Here is a 15,882-nt window from a genome sequence, read left to right as displayed (position 1 = left end):
CTCGCCAACATCCTCCGGCCACACGGAATCACCATCATATCTTACGCAGACGACACCCAGCTCGTCATCTCCCTCACCGGAAAAACCCTACCACCACCAAAACCAACCTCCACGCCAGACTCCTCGACACTGCCAAATAGATGACAGCAAGCCACCTCAAACTAAACTCCAACAAAACCAAAATTATCATCTTCGGCCCCAACAAAACAATATGGGATGACTTCTGGTGGCCCACCGCCCTAGGATCACCCCCAACACCCGCCACCCATGCACGCAACCTCAGCATCATCTTAGATTCTTCTCTCTCCATGGCCCAACAAATCAACACCATCACCTCCTCCTGTTTCAACACCCTCTGCATGCTGCGAAAAACCTTCAAATGGATACCCATAGAGACCAGAAAGACCGTCACCCAGGCACTCATCAGCAGCAGAATAGACTACGGAAACGCCCTCTACGCTGGCACCACAATCAAGCTTAAGCGAAAACTCCAGAGGAGCCAGAACGCAGCCGCCCGCCTCATCCTGGACCTCCCATACCATGAACACATCTCCTCCCACCTCAGATCCCTTCACTGGCTTCCTATCGACAAAAGGTTCATCTTCAAAGTCCTCATCCATGCACACAAATCCCTCCACAACACTAGACCAGACTACCTCAACGAAAGAGTGAACTTCCACACTCCCACTCGCCACCTCCGCTCCGCCAACCTCGCACTCGCCACAGTCCCCCGCATCCCACGCGCCACCACCGGAGGCAGATCCTTTTACTACCTCGCCCCCAAAACCTGGAACTCCCTCCCCACCAAACTCCACAAGACTCAGGACCTCCTGTCTTTCAGAAAACACCTCAAGACATGGCTTTTCGAACAGTAATCGGCAGCCCCCCACTTCCTTTTTCTCCCCCCCCCAGGCGCCTTGAGACCCATACGGGTGAGTAGCACGCTCTATAAAAAAAAAATGTGATTGATCAATGGGTCCTTCAGCTTATTCAGGTTGGTTATGCCCTACATTTTGCATGGACTCTTCCCTCAGCCCCCACTTTTCCTTCCCTCCTCTTTCCCCGCACAAGCATCTTGATGAAAGAGTTTTCCCTGTAAACTGAGTACAGAAGTGGTGGAGGCAGCACCCTGGAATGAGAGGGGTCAATGTTGTTACTCAAGTTATTTCTTCATCTCTGAGAAAGGGGAAGGAGTTAGGCTGATCTTGGACGTCCATGTTTAAACAATTTTTTTTAAAGGAAAAGGTCAAGATGGTGATCCTATTGAATATTTTTGCTGCATCACAGTCTCAAGACTGGGTGATGTCTCTGGATTTACAGAAATGGTAACTCAGTTTTTTCCTTGTCTAAATCAGGCAACCAGGATGATTGCAAGACAAATAGGTCTAATGGCATCACGTGTGTTTCTAGTTTCTGGTGCCTGGACATTTATCTGTCATCTTCAGTGAGCGTTACAAAGCCAATTAAATCAGTTCTGCAGCAGTATTCAGGGTGTGCTACACTTGGATTGTTACACCATTCATTCTCTGGAGTGGAGGATATCTAACTATCAAATCAGTGTTCAGACACGTCATGCTTCTTAGCCCCAAGCAATGGCGATGATGGACTCTTCCCTGTGTGGCTGAGGTGCACACATATACAAACTGACCTTTAATGCTCTTTCATCCCAGAAGAAATCAAGGTTGCATTTAAATGCATTTAAAGTGTTGGAGTTGAGAACAATTCGATTGGCTCTCAGGATTGTCTTCCCAACTCTAAGCAATAGCAGATCTTGACCAACAATACTTGAGTGGGGAACAAATATGGAAGTGCGTGCTCCCTTCCTCTTGGTCAAGAAGCTAAACCTATTCAGAACTGGGCCCTTGACAGGCACTTTGCAGTTTATCTAGCAAGAAATGAGGATCAGGTGGCTGACTTCTTAAGTCCCCTTCTTTCATCATCGATAAGTGGGAGATTCATCATCAATAAACGAATCCTGAACAATAAAATTTGTTATCAACAAGCAGATCAGGTGTTTGGTCGTTTGGGAGTGCCTGATGTGAATCTGTTGGCAACAGTTTTCAACTGAAAGTGTTGTGAGTTTTACCCAAAGATCATTTCATCTCAGTCAGTAGGAGATACAGTCACAGTTCCATCAAATTATTCCCTACACAACACCTTTAAATCGGTACCAGTGATTCGGGCAGTCCTTTGAAAAATCGAATTGCATAAAGCCAATTTTGTGTTTTTTAGTCGTGGACTGATCTAGGTGACCATGATATGCAAAATTCTTACAACTAGCTCAGAATACATTGTGGTGCTTTCCATGCAGGGAGGATCTCTTATTCCACAACAATTCGCTGTTTCATTCAAACTTCAAATTCATGAACCTTCGTGAATGGCTCTTGAAAGATTAATATCATCCAAGTTCAATTTTAATGTGGAATTGGTGGGTATTTTACTTGTTATCATTCGACCTTGTACCCGACAGATTTGTTGTAGTAAGTGATCAGCTTCTGAATCTTGGTGTAAAGTCTACTTCTTACATCTATTTAAAGGTGATGTTATTCTTTGATTTGCTTTGCAGTTGGATTAGAGATTAGTTAATACAGGCACAGTCAAAGGTCATCCAGTTACCATCCCGGCTTATTTGTTTGGCCCAGATCAAAAGTTGCTTTTCAAAATGCCATTGGTACTGCTGTCGGAAAACAGTGTAATATCACTTTTAAAGCTATATTTGAAATATTGATATATAAATCAGAAATGCTTATTTTGAATAAAAATACAAAGGAGGCAGGATTTGGATGACTCACTACAAGAGAAAGAATTAAAATTTGCTTTGATACAATTTCACAACTTGTCGCTTAGAACGTGCAAACATATGTTTTTATTCTAAATTGTTTTTCGGGATTACACGATGAAGGGGAATTAAGATCCTTGCATTAATAATATTGCATGGGGTGATTGGACTGCATGTATAAGTGCACTTCTGGTCTGTTTTACTTGCACTAGTCAGTGCCGGAGGCCAGTTCAGAAGTACATGTGCCCAGTGGGTCCTTACTGGTCACATCCGGTCTCACTGGCTCGTGAGATGAAAGCACTTCCGCCTGCTGGCTGCACAGTACCGGCATCTGGTTCCATTTTGGTGTCTTGTCAGTTCAAGCCTAGGCAGCACGCATGCGCTGTCTCTCGACATGTTCTGACCACGCCCATCTCAGGCCCATTACTTTCATTCTTACACCACGTAATTAGGATTCTTAGGTTTAATTTGCAGTGCTTACACTTAACAATGGGGTTTTGAGGTATGTTTTTGGGTGTGTGTGTATATATATATCTAGCTTAACATGTATATATACGTCACTGCATTGTTTTCAAATGTTTTTTGAATAGATGGTTATGGGTCTCTGTTTTATTTATCTATAACAATATGTAAATAGTATCTTAACTATTTTATGTGCAGGTACTTCATTAGTTAAATATTAAGGCAAAAATAAATTAAAAATAATAAATAAAAAATGATTACTTTATAAAAATTCACAAAATATTAGCTTACAGTACAGCAACATTTGAAAGTCTGAGTTTATACAATACTACTTTAAATCTTGATATATTCTCTTCTTTATATGTGATTACACTGTCCATGTACTTATGTACCTATATATCACTTGACTTCTACTGTAGAAAAAATGACTCTCTACAATGCACTGCTCTATGTCTCTCCCATAACTCTCTCAATATATCCTCTGCTCTGTGACTCATCGCAAACCTCATTCTACTACTGTGATCTCCTTTAAGACCCTTTCTAGACTCTTCCCTCCTCTATTCCTTCATGGATCACCCAAACCTCATTTTACTACTAAGATCTCCCAATCAACCCTTTCCATATTCTTCCCTCATGTATCCCTCCTTTGACTTATCCCAAAACTCATTTTACTACTATGATCTCCCTAATCCATTTCTAGAGACTCTTCACTCCCCCGTCTCTTCTCTTACTCATTCCAATCCTCATCTTACTTTTTTGATTCTCCCAAATAACACTTTCTAGACTCTTCCTTCCTCTATTTCTCCTTTAGCCTACTCAGTCCAGTATTCACTGGGACACCAGCACAGGCTCCCCAGCAATCCTGGCACTGCTCTCTGGCTAAACCTAGTATGAAAGCAGCATTAGGATTGGTCAGAGGGGCTTGGACTGTCTCTCAGACACAGCCCTGTAGTCTGTGCAGTTTCTCCAGCCCAGCTAGTCAACACAGCTGGGTTGGAGAAACCTAAGTGTGCATGTGTGTTTGGCCAGCCTAAGACGGCCGGCCAAACACACATGCGCACTTAGTGCACCCCACTCCTCCGCCCCCTCCTTCCCTCTCCCATGGACGACCCCTGCCCCTCCCTCCACCTGCTGGCTGAGCCAGCAGCAGAAAAATAAAACAATAATTAAGTATTGTTTTATTTTTCTGCTGCTGGCTCTTAGCCAGGGCTGAGACTCTCCTCCGCCATTGCAGAGGAGCCGCCCCTGGTCCCAGAGTAGTGTGCTACTTGCCGAAAAGCGCTTCGACACCTTGTCAGGGGTAACAAGCACTATAAAAATACAATTACAATTTACATATGATGAAGAAAAACTACAGCTAGGCGTTCATGGGCACTCGCCAGGCTTAAGTGAGGAGACTTTAACAGTTAGATACAGTTTTCTTGAGGAAAATTGTTGACTTTACTAATTCAGCAATTCTAACTTTGGTGTGCCAACTTCAAAACAACACTACTCTTATTAGGACTTTTGCACTAAAATGTGCAATGTACAACAGGGAAAGCTAAATGGCGGTGCATTTAGAATATGTGTAAATGTGCAATAATCCAAAGGTTTTACTGGGCTTTTACCGGGAAAAAATACAAAACCACATTTCGGAATACAGAATGATATATGATTTTTTTTACTTTTTCACTTTGAAGCTTGCTATCCTGCAAACTGTGATGGTAGCCAGATGGGTAGGTGACCTTCAGGCTCTGTCAACTCCTCCCTTCTTTATGGAGTACAAAAGAATCATTTCTCAAAGATAACCTTTTATAGTTTCTTAATTTCATATGACTCAATTGGTTTCTCTCCCTTTTACTTTCCATCGCCTTATCCTACAAAGGAGAAAGATGAGCTTTGTCTTGATCCTATTAGGGCTTTAAGGCATTACATTCACAGACATCACAGGAAAATTTTACAATGGCTGACAATTTGAGGTTTTCTATGTTTCGCAATGAAGGAGAGCAATCAGGAACCATACTCTAAGTTGATATCTTTGATAGTGGCTTAGCGCCATGTAGTAGCAATTAAACCAACACCATCCGGTTTCAGACCTCATTCCTCAGGGGCACTGCGGGTACTTCCACTATTTTGAGGGGAGTGCTGTTATAGATAAAGGTGATGCAGCAACACGATTGGTGGTTTATTCCTTTACTAAACATTACGCTATTGTTTCTGACGAAAATAAGCACTCTAGGCACTTGTAAAGTTATTTATAAAGGATATGAGAGCTCCCACAGATGCCTGTCTCTTCTCTTCTATATTGCAAGTTCTCCCCTTTGTGTTTTTTTTTTTATTTTTGGTCCTCCGATACACAATATCTCTGTGGGTTTTCGGAAAATTCTGGATGGAACTGATGACACAGCGCTCATACACCTTATATATAATGAGGGCGTCGCTGCGTAACTTCGTATCCGTCGTATGATGACGTTATTGGGTGCCTCTTAGCGCTTGTAACCAGGAACGGACTGAAACAAATCTAGGTCCAATGTCTTGTATGGTGCAGTGTTCACTTGGGGAATCCATGGGAGCTCTCAGATCCATCAGAAGGAACACTGCAGAAGGTAACGGGTTTGGGTAAATATATCAACTTGCTGAATAGATTTCGACCGAATGAAAAATCTCACTGAACCCAGCGGTTGCTGGTTGTATGCCATTCTGATTTTGTTATATGCTGTCATAGCTCCCCCTGGGGAATTAAACTGTAAGACAAATTCGTTTCAGATACCATCCTATAACTTTTTCACTCTTTCGACCAGTATGCATGAAACTTTAAAGACTGATCTAAAGTTAAATACTTTTTTGACAGTTTTCATGAAATGGTTCCAAACTTCTGAACAAAGCACAACAGGCTCTTCTATATAAAGTGTAAGGTCACCATTACTACAAAAGGGCCACATGCACACATTATCTAGCTCCCCTTGTGTTTTGCACAATATATTTCATAACAAAAAACAATTAATGTATGTTTCATCTATAGACTGTTTTGCATTTTGTTCGACCTCAGTTCAGCTCTCTAGGAGAATGGAGCATTACTCAGATGAGGAAGCATTTCCTCTCTCCACTGCCCTCCATATATCATTGTACGATGTCATACATCAGTGATTCTTCCTCTGCGTTCCCCAGTGTTCCTTATTTGTGCTCACCAGTGATCTCTATCCACGTTCCCCATTGCTCTTTATACGCAGTCACCACTGCCTAGAATCATCTGTCCAGTGCTGTTCAATACCATCCTTGAATATTTCACGCCATCCACATTTGAAGCATCTGGCTCATCTCTCTGTTTTCCTTACAGACTATAACAGATGGCGGCCCAATGAAGCGCTCAGCTTCCATGCTGGGACACTCGCGCTCCAAAGGCATCAGATTGGACGACTACTCTCTGGAGCGTGTCATCCCTGAGGAGAGCCAGCGGCACCACCAGCGACGGCGCGAGCGCAGCCATCGGACGTCAGAACGGTCGCTCAGTCGATACACAGATGTGGATACAGGTAAAAGGCACTTTTAAGCAAGGATTAAGCATGTAGCCAGGGTGGCGGGAGAGGCGGGGCAAACTACGTTGAAAGTCCTCGGCAAACTGAGCCAGGCAACTGGCACGGTTGTATGAATGAACCACGCATGCCATTACCTTGCATGCAGTTACCCCGCAGTCATTTCAGCGACCAGTGTGCAACGCCCATTGGGCTAAAAGGTTCAGAGCCCCTTCCCTCCATTCTTCCCCATTGTGTGCCCTAGCCGGGACTGCAGCTTCGTGGGTCTTATCAGAGGGGAGATCCTGGACAGAGCCTTGCTCGAGGAATGCATTTAGACAAACCTTTTCTTTCCTTAGGAGAGATACGTTCAGCATCTGGTGCCGCTGCACAGTGTCTTTAAAGAAGGAGGTGGAGGTCACCAGTGAATCAAGAGATGTTGATTCACAGACTCCATGGTGGGGCTCTTGCTGCCCTGAGCGCTCCTCATTGTTTTAACAGAGAGACCATTAACACTGTTATGGCTAAAGCAGCTTCTTCACTTGAAAGACGATCTCTGCCCTCTTGGCAACCTGACTGTACGCCTCAGTCCTTTCTAGCAAAGAAGGGTAAAATGACAGATTTAGTCATAAATGTATAATTGCATTAATATATTATTTACAACCCATGATTAGGGAATAGCAAGGGCTTTATAAAGGCAAGAAATGGATGAAGAGTTTTTTCCATGTTTTAAATGGCTTTGCAGTAATGATTCATTGTCCGTCAGGTAGTCTAAAATGTGTTACCAACAGCATCTTGCATTCTTGAAGTAGTGCTTGTGGTTTTGGTCTATAAAGTCCAAGTGTATGAAAATTATAAAATATAAGAATGTGCAAAGCAACTAAGGGTCTGGGCAGCAGTTAGTTTCTGTGGCTGATGCTGGGTGGCACCAGTAATTATTGGTGGTGGCAGGATTTTTTAAAAGATAGTCACAGGAAGGTATTCACTACCCGAAAAACAAAGATGACACTCCTGTGTGCCCATCCGTTAAGAAATACTGTCCCGAGATCCGCTGAGTAACATATACCTGCCTGCCTGTTATGTCCCAGAAGGGAGGCCAGCTAAGACCCAAGCGTTGATGATGGCTGTTAGGCTTTCAGGCAGTATTGGTATCAGTGTGATGGCTTCACAATAACATCATGCCATAGAGTTATTTTAACAGTCACACAGTTTGTCTAACAGCCATACAAAGGGAGTGGCAGAGAGCAGCCTGTCACCGGGACCCTCTCGCTTATGAGTGATCTGAGCCCAACTTAGATAGGGTAGGAAATATGTACTACAGCAGAGAGACACACAAAGTGCAGCATTCCACCTGTACACACCCAGGGCTGCAGAGTGCTGAGCTCTTACAGTCTACTTCAGTGGTTCCCAACCTTTTGACTTCTGTGGACCCCCACTTTAACATTAATGGAACCCAGGGACCCCCACTGAATCATCATGGGAATCCGGGGACCCCCGCCTGAGTCATTACTAGAAGCTGGGGACCTAATATGTCAATATTTGTTAATATTTTTTAATTTTCTAGGCTCTCGCAGACCCCCTGAGAAGGCTTCGCGGACCCCCAGGGGTCCCTGGACCACAGGTTGGGAACCACTGGTCTACTTCACAAAACACAAGTTGTGCCTCTTTCTTTTCATGTCTATTTTATAGCTGAACATATGATAGACGGATAAGCGGATCAGCATGGCAGTGTGTTTGGACAGCGTCTGGCAATGTGCCTACCAAAGCTTTCTGTCACAGCAGCATGGTGTGCTCCAAACTGCTCTGCCTTTGTTCCTATTGGTCCTCTTTATCATCTCTGCAAGTGGTAGTTAGTGGTTGGAAAACACGGAGAAAAGGGTTTCAACAATCCATGACACACACATTTCAAAAGGGTCAATTGAAACACACCTTGAGTACACAACCTCTGCCTTTGCTGTTCTTGAGATGCCCCTCTTTTGCAATTAACTACATCCGACTCTGCCTTTTGTTACCTCATGCCAACTTCAGACTGGCAAGTATAGGCCTCCACTCTTTTCAACGTCTGCCTGAAGAGTGGATTTTAAAAGCTCAAGCTTGCAACCAGAGCCAAGAGTTCACATTTTACACAGGTGAGGGACCCACTGTCATTGAGTCGGTATGACATCCGGGGTAGTACATTGAACCAACCCCATCATAAAAGCACAGGAATAGTTTAAAACCACTAAATCTGTTTTTGAAAATTAAACATTCTTAGGCCATATTCATTTCTCAAAAAAGACACACAATCAAAATGTCTTGATACTGATACGTTGTAAAATATTTATATTTCATACATTGAAAATCCATATTAATACAAGGCTAGACATAGAATTGTGTGTCTGAAATTTGTCAAAATCGTGGTTGACCACCAGGCTGGTCTTTCAAGCACTATCCCCATGAAAAAGTGACTTGGACCCCCTGGATTCCCACTAGCACTCCTACCTAATACTTAACAAGTTAATCACAGCCATTCCCCCATACCAGGGGAGACCCATAGGCCATCCACTAATTTGGACCCCAAACCACACCACGTAAAGCTAAGATTGGATCCTCCTGGCATCCTTTGGAAGATGGAGCTGCATATCCAGGCCATATCTTAGTCCCCTGGCATTAGTACCATCTGACAATTCACCTCAGTGTTAAAGAAGCACCTGTGGGCAGCAAAGATGTAATCCCTTTGGGCCGAAATCCAGCCTATCTGCACACCTGTGCTCCACTATCCTTCCTCAGGGAAATAATTAAAGATGAATCTGGAATACATGTGACCATATAGGGTTTCATGCCAGCATGTTTACCCAGAGACATGACAAAACAGTGCAGAAAACCCCCAAACCACACACTCATACAAGAAAAACTTAGCCAAGGAGATGGGTAGGCAGGTGAAACAAAGAGGTGTTTGTCTGACCAAGGATCCAAGCAGGGAAGTGGAAGATGAGCAAAAGGGGTCAAGGAGGCAGCAGTTTTCCAGCAGCCAGAAAATGTGACTCTGAATGCTGAATGCCCCTAGTTTGAATGCTAGTTGCCCTTGTTGGGTTTGCCTTAGGCGGGGTTGGGGTTTTCTAGTCTTCTCAGCCCGCTTACTGGCTCCTGCCAAAAATCTGAATTTTCGCACCCACCTACAAGAATTTCCTTTGGACACCACCTCCCTCTGCCTGCTGATCCCTGCCCAAATACCAGTGGCTCCAACATGGAGCCACCTTTATCATTTAGGGGGGGAAATGGCCATAGGGGGAGTTTCCATTTAACAGGTTAGGCAGTTTGACTCTGTGGATAAGGTTGGTGGACAACCAAAAATGAGCCCCTCAAATTGAGGAAAGTATTACTATCCTCCAGCAGCAGACAGTGGCAAATGGGAGGAAATGCAGGACTTCCATGGGGGGAGGCACTTTCACCTGCCCCTAAGGTTTACAAGGCCGCAGCAGTGAAAGCGGCAACATATGGTGCTGAGCTCTGGGGGTATTACAATTGTCAGAGGCTAACCCTGATTGAAAATACATGTATTAGATCATTGATAAGCTTACTCAAAAGCACCCCACTTATACCCCTCAGATTTGATTTGGCTCTCAATCAAATTTTATAATATCACTAAAGCCGTTATTGTATTCGGTACGATTATGGACCTCTGAGGATTTGAGCTGTTATAGGAATGCTCTGTGAGAGTTACTCATGGTAGATAAAGATGCTTTCACTCCGTGGCTCAAGCATGGTAAGAATCTATTTCAGTGGATTAAAATAGAGGAGGTATGGGCTTCCCAACAGAAAATAACTAAAGGTGCATTGCAGCGCATAAAGAAATTATATTGGAAAGGTGTATTGTCCCACATTTGGTGTGATCAGACAGTGGGCAGTAGAACAGAGCAATTTTAAGACCATAAGTTATCTCCCATGTTTGAGCGATATCTGGATAGGATATATCCAACTCAGGCTAAACTGCTGTATATAAAATTCAGGCTGGGTATTCTTCTGTTAAATTCCGTCACTGTTGAATGGAAAAATGGTGGTCAAGAGAGCAGCATTTGCACATAATGCTCACAAGAAAATGAGACCATGGCACATTTTGTTTTCTTTTGCCCTAAATATTTGATGCCCCAGAGAAAGTGTATTGTTCCCTTGTGCAAGCTTTTTGGCACTCAAAACCACCAGGAGATGCTCAGGATTTTAATAAGTGACACAAGTGAAAAGTTTGCGTTCACAGTCTCCCGGTATTGACAATTGGCTTGGACCTTGAGAATGAAGTAGCTTTTCTTCTTAGATGACTGTATTCCATCGTGCCCTGGCAACTAGCTGTCAGTTTTTGAAATGGTTCCAAATGCCCTTTACTTTCAGACATCAAGTGCCTCCTATCCAATCCAATTGTCGAAGTTCAGTTGTCGAAGCCAGTTTTGTTGTAGAGGTTATTTACTTAGTTGTAGAGAACATTTTTACTGATGAGAAATTTTAACTTAAAATCAATGTATTTCATTTAAGTTGTAAACAGGTTTTAGGTCATTTAGTATTTATTATTTTATTGTCGTCATGCTTCCTTTTATGGTTTTTAGCCAAAATAAAGACGCTTTGTATTGTATTGTACAGACGAGTCCCTTCTTACATACTGCTGAATTCCTGCATAGATAGCACAGAACTCAGGCACAGATGGAGCAGAGCTCCTACAGAAATACTGTTGAGTATCTTTAGACAGTTGATTTCTTGCAATGAATCAGAACAAAGTCCCTGTATAGATAGAGCTGAGCTCCTGCACAGCAAGGTTCGTGTTGATTCATAGATTGTGGTGAGGCAGTTCACAGACAGAGCTCAGCTCTTTCAGTGTTCATTCTTAGTTTGTGTGTGGTCTGAGATACTGGAGACCAGCTCATAATCTGTGGGAGTAGCACAGGCCTCTCATCCAGGTTAGTCTCTGACATTGTCTTACTCTGATAGGGACACCGGAGGAGAAGGTGGGGGAGGATGAGACGTAAGGGGCTGAGGGACGAAAATTCTGAGAAAGAGTGATAGAGAGACAAGATAGAAAATAGTGACAGGAGATAAAGTGTGAGAGAATGTGTAAGGGAGAAAGTGTGAAGAAAGAAACAGGAGAATGTGACTCAGAGGGGAAAGAAACAAAGAGTGTAAAATGTGAGATGGCAGAGTGAGTGACCTGTGAATTAGCCACACTACATGGATGCTAAGATAAACTTTACTTTCCACTCATTTCTTTTGCTACCTTTTATCACTAGAGGTCTGACTGTCACCTTGTCAATGAGTGAGTCCACATCTGGTATTGGAGGTTACAGGCACCAATCTCCAAAGAAACATTTTGAATGCCAACATATCATTTATTTAAATTTTTTTGAATTAAGCAGGAGTTAGGTGATACCACTGTGGCTTGAAGGACTAGCCCCCAACTCCCTCCCGAAGTTTGGGTCTGATTGCGCCCCTGACCGCAACATTACTACATATTTAATTACAACCAAAATTTCTATCACACAATTTGTTGTAGAAGCAGGTTTAGTAAAGGCATATGAGTGGTACAACTTTAAGTGGGAAGTATAGTATAGTAATATATATATATATATATATATATATATATATATATATATATATATATATATATATATATATATATATATATATATATATATGTATATATATATACACATACACACACACATATATATATAGATATTAAATAATATGTATAAAATATACACGTTTGTGTGGTGTGTGTGTGTATATATATATATATATATATCAAATTATATGTACATATACAGATATATATACACACATATTTTTCACCCTAAACACCCCTTACCACCCAAACATAACTACCCACCCTAAAAACACACTTACCGCCCAAAAACACATACCCACCCTAAAAACGAAAACCCCTTACCACCCAAATACCCATACCCACCCTAAAAACACCTTACCACCCAAAAACCCTACCCACCCTAAAAAAACTTACCTCCAAATACCCATACCCACCCTAAACCCTTAAAAAACACCTTACCACCCTAGAAACCCTACCCATACTTAAAACCCCTTACCTCCAAAACCCATACCCACCATAACCCCTTAATAAACACCTTACCACCCAAAAACCCCATATCCACCCTAAACCCTAAAAATACCTTACCACCCGAAAACCCATAACAACCCTAAACTCTAAAAAAGCACTTACCACCCAAAAATTCATACACACCCTAAACCCTAAAAACCCTTACCACCCAAAAACACATACCCACCCCAACCCCTAAAAAAACCTTACCACCCAAAAACCCATACCCACCCTAAACCCTAAAAAAAACTTTCCCCAAAAAACATACCCACCATAAAACCTACAAAACCTTGTCCACTCAAAAATCCATACCCACCATAAACCCTAAAAATCTCTTACCACCCAAAAAACCTATACCTACCCTAAATCCAAAAAAACCCTTACTACCCAAAAACCCATATCCTCCTTAAACCCTAAAAAAAACATGCAAAACTCCATACTCACCCTAATCCCTAAAAAGTACTGCCCCCCAAAAAAATAAAAATGTATATATATTTATATACCAGTAAACCAATACAACAAATATGCCTTTACAGTGAAATTCGTTGTAATGGCATGCATGGTAAAGGCATATTTGTTGTAAAGGTATGAAGGCATGCGTAGTAATGGCATGCATGGTAGTGTCAAATACATGACACCCGCCTTCGTTGTAAAAGTATGCAAGGTTTTGGCTCCATCTCCCAACTGGCACACGTGGCAAAGAGTAGTTCGGGATTAATGATGTATATATAACCAAGCCGGTCCATTAAAATTGATCAGAACTTCACAATGATTTAAAAACTACTTGACAGGATATGTAAACAATAGAGTGACCTCCTGGCATGGCGGCATATTCAATATGGGGCTGTGAAAAAGAAGGACAAAGGGTCAAAATTCAGGACCAAAGGAGGAGTGGCCAAAGCACACTGGTTTATCAATGCATATATTTAATATTTTTTATATTGCACTATTTATTCACTGTGCTGTGTATGAGATTGCCTCTAGGTATGCTACAATCAGATGGCACATTGGGCCTGATTCTGACTATGGCGGACGGCGGAGGCCGTCCGCCATAGTCCCGCCGCCAAATGACCGCACCGCGGTCAAAAGACCGCGGCGGCCATTCAGACATTTCCTCTGGGCCGGCGGGCGCTCTCCAAAAGAGCGCCCGCCGGCCCAGAGGAAATGCCCCTGCAACGAGGACGCCGGCTCAGAATTGAGCCGGCGTAGTTGCAGGGGTGCGACGGGTGCAGTTGCACCCGTCGCGTATTTCAGTGTCTGCAAAGCAGACACTGAAATACTTTTTGGGGCCCTCTTACGGGGGCCCCTGCAGTGCCCATGCCATTGGCATGGGCACTGCAGGGGCCCCCAGGGGCCCCGCGGCACCCCCTACCGCCATCCTGTTCATGGCGGGTTTCCCGCCATGAACAGGATGGCGGTAGGGGGTGTCTGAATCCTCATGGCGGCGGAGCGCGCTCCGCCGCCATGGAGGATTCACTGGGGCAGCGGTAAACCGGCGGGAGACCGCCGGTTTACCCTTTCTGACCGCGGCTGAACCGCCGCGGTCAGAATGCCCTCGGGAGCACCGCCAGCCTGTTGGCGGTGCTCCCGTGGTCGGTGACCCTGGCGGTCACCGGCCGCCAGGGTCAGAATGACCCCCATTATGTCCCTGTTCAATAGTAAATTGATGCACTTTGAACACAGTATTAGGGGCATCACCCAGTGCTTAATTTGTGCTTGTTGTTTCCAGTGCTCAGCATCAGCACTTATTTTTGAGTGCCGGCGCTTATTCTTCTGCCTCAAGCATTTGCTGCAAGCAAAAGACACACATGGGAAAGATGGAGAAAGAGAAAAACAAAAAAGCTTAAAAATGGTAGAAAGCAGAAAGCTGCAGAAGTGAGCTGAAAGGGCATGGAGTGCTTTAAATAGATTGAAGAGGCCCAAGATGGCTTCAGGATTACGCTGCCTCAGTATTCCGTGTTTCCACATTTTATTGCAGCAGCTGCATCTTTAAGAGGAGGGCTCTGGGCACCGGCACGTTTGTATTTACAAATTAAGCGCTGGCATCACCCCTACCCAGATATACCCAATCTTTCTTAGAGAATGCTTTCTCCAGTTCAAATTCTGCATCCCGAAGCTACATAATAAAGGTAGTAGGGGCAGTAAGTGCTATATTTATAAAAATAAGTGGCTTTGCTGCATTGGCCTCACACACCTTGCAGGTGGGCATCCTGAGCATGACCTTGAATGTTCATTTTCTCCAAGGCTGCACTTTTATGTTATCTGCTGAGCCTACTGTATGGAGAAGTATCGTATCACCATACTGGAGTGGGGGCCACGCAGGAAATCATCAAAGGGCAAACTGCAGCACAGAACGCATGTAGGTGAGAGTGAGGCTCCTGCAATAGTTCTGTTTGAAGCCTGTCACTTATGCATTTAGGGGCATATTTAAGAGCCCCTAGCGCCTCCTTACACCACATCAGTGTCATTCTTTTTATGCTAGTGTGGCCTAAAGAGGCCAAAATTGCAGCACTAAATTTACAAAGTGCCGCAATGCACCCATTGTGCCACTTTGTAACCCTATGCGCTACATTATGCCTGCGTCAGGTATAATGTATTCAAAGGGGGCGTTCCCCTGTTAGGGGGACAAAAAAATGGTGCAAAGAAATCCCAGAGATTTCTTTGCGTCATGTTTTTCAGCACTTTTAACACCTGCTCAGAGCAGGCGTTAACAGGAGGCACACCATTGTTTATAATGGGCCTCAATGGGCTTTGCAGGATTAGCGTCAACATTTTTTATGCTAATCCTGCAAAGCTCCAAGCTAGCGTCAAGAATTCTGACACTAGTTCCCTAGCTACTGCCATGGTGCGCCGTATATTAAATACGCCACTATTCTTAAATTAGGGCCTTACTTTTTGGCTAGTCCTTTTATATTTCTATATCTTGCCTTTTGTATTTTTATGTGTGGATTAATTAGAGACAATCTTTACATTTACTTCTGAAATACTGTTAAATTTGCTTACTGAAAAAATTACCCTCTCCCACAGACACACATATTCTTTAGTTCTGATGAATACTTCTAATGGTAGAGTCC

General features: G+C 43.4%; 1 protein-coding gene across 12 annotated transcripts in view; it reads left to right on the top strand.

The window, feature by feature from the left end:
- CACNA1A (calcium voltage-gated channel subunit alpha1 A) overlaps positions 1-15,882 on the top strand; it is a 1,156,221-nt gene that overhangs the window by 1,119,837 nt on the left and 20,502 nt on the right. For all 12 annotated transcript variants that reach the window (XM_069230415.1, XM_069230416.1, XM_069230412.1 and 9 more), the window contains one exon: positions 6,558-6,753. In XM_069230415.1, coding sequence (XP_069086516.1) covers positions 6,558-6,753 — 196 coding nt within the window. The remainder of the gene's footprint in view (positions 1-6,557; positions 6,754-15,882) is intronic.

This window comes from Pleurodeles waltl, chromosome 4_2, assembly GCF_031143425.1.
Source record: "Pleurodeles waltl isolate 20211129_DDA chromosome 4_2, aPleWal1.hap1.20221129, whole genome shotgun sequence".
NCBI lineage: Eukaryota > Metazoa > Chordata > Amphibia > Caudata > Salamandridae > Pleurodeles > Pleurodeles waltl.
The sequence above is the reverse complement of the archived record's forward strand: the minus strand, read 5'-3'. Positions and strand labels throughout refer to the sequence as shown.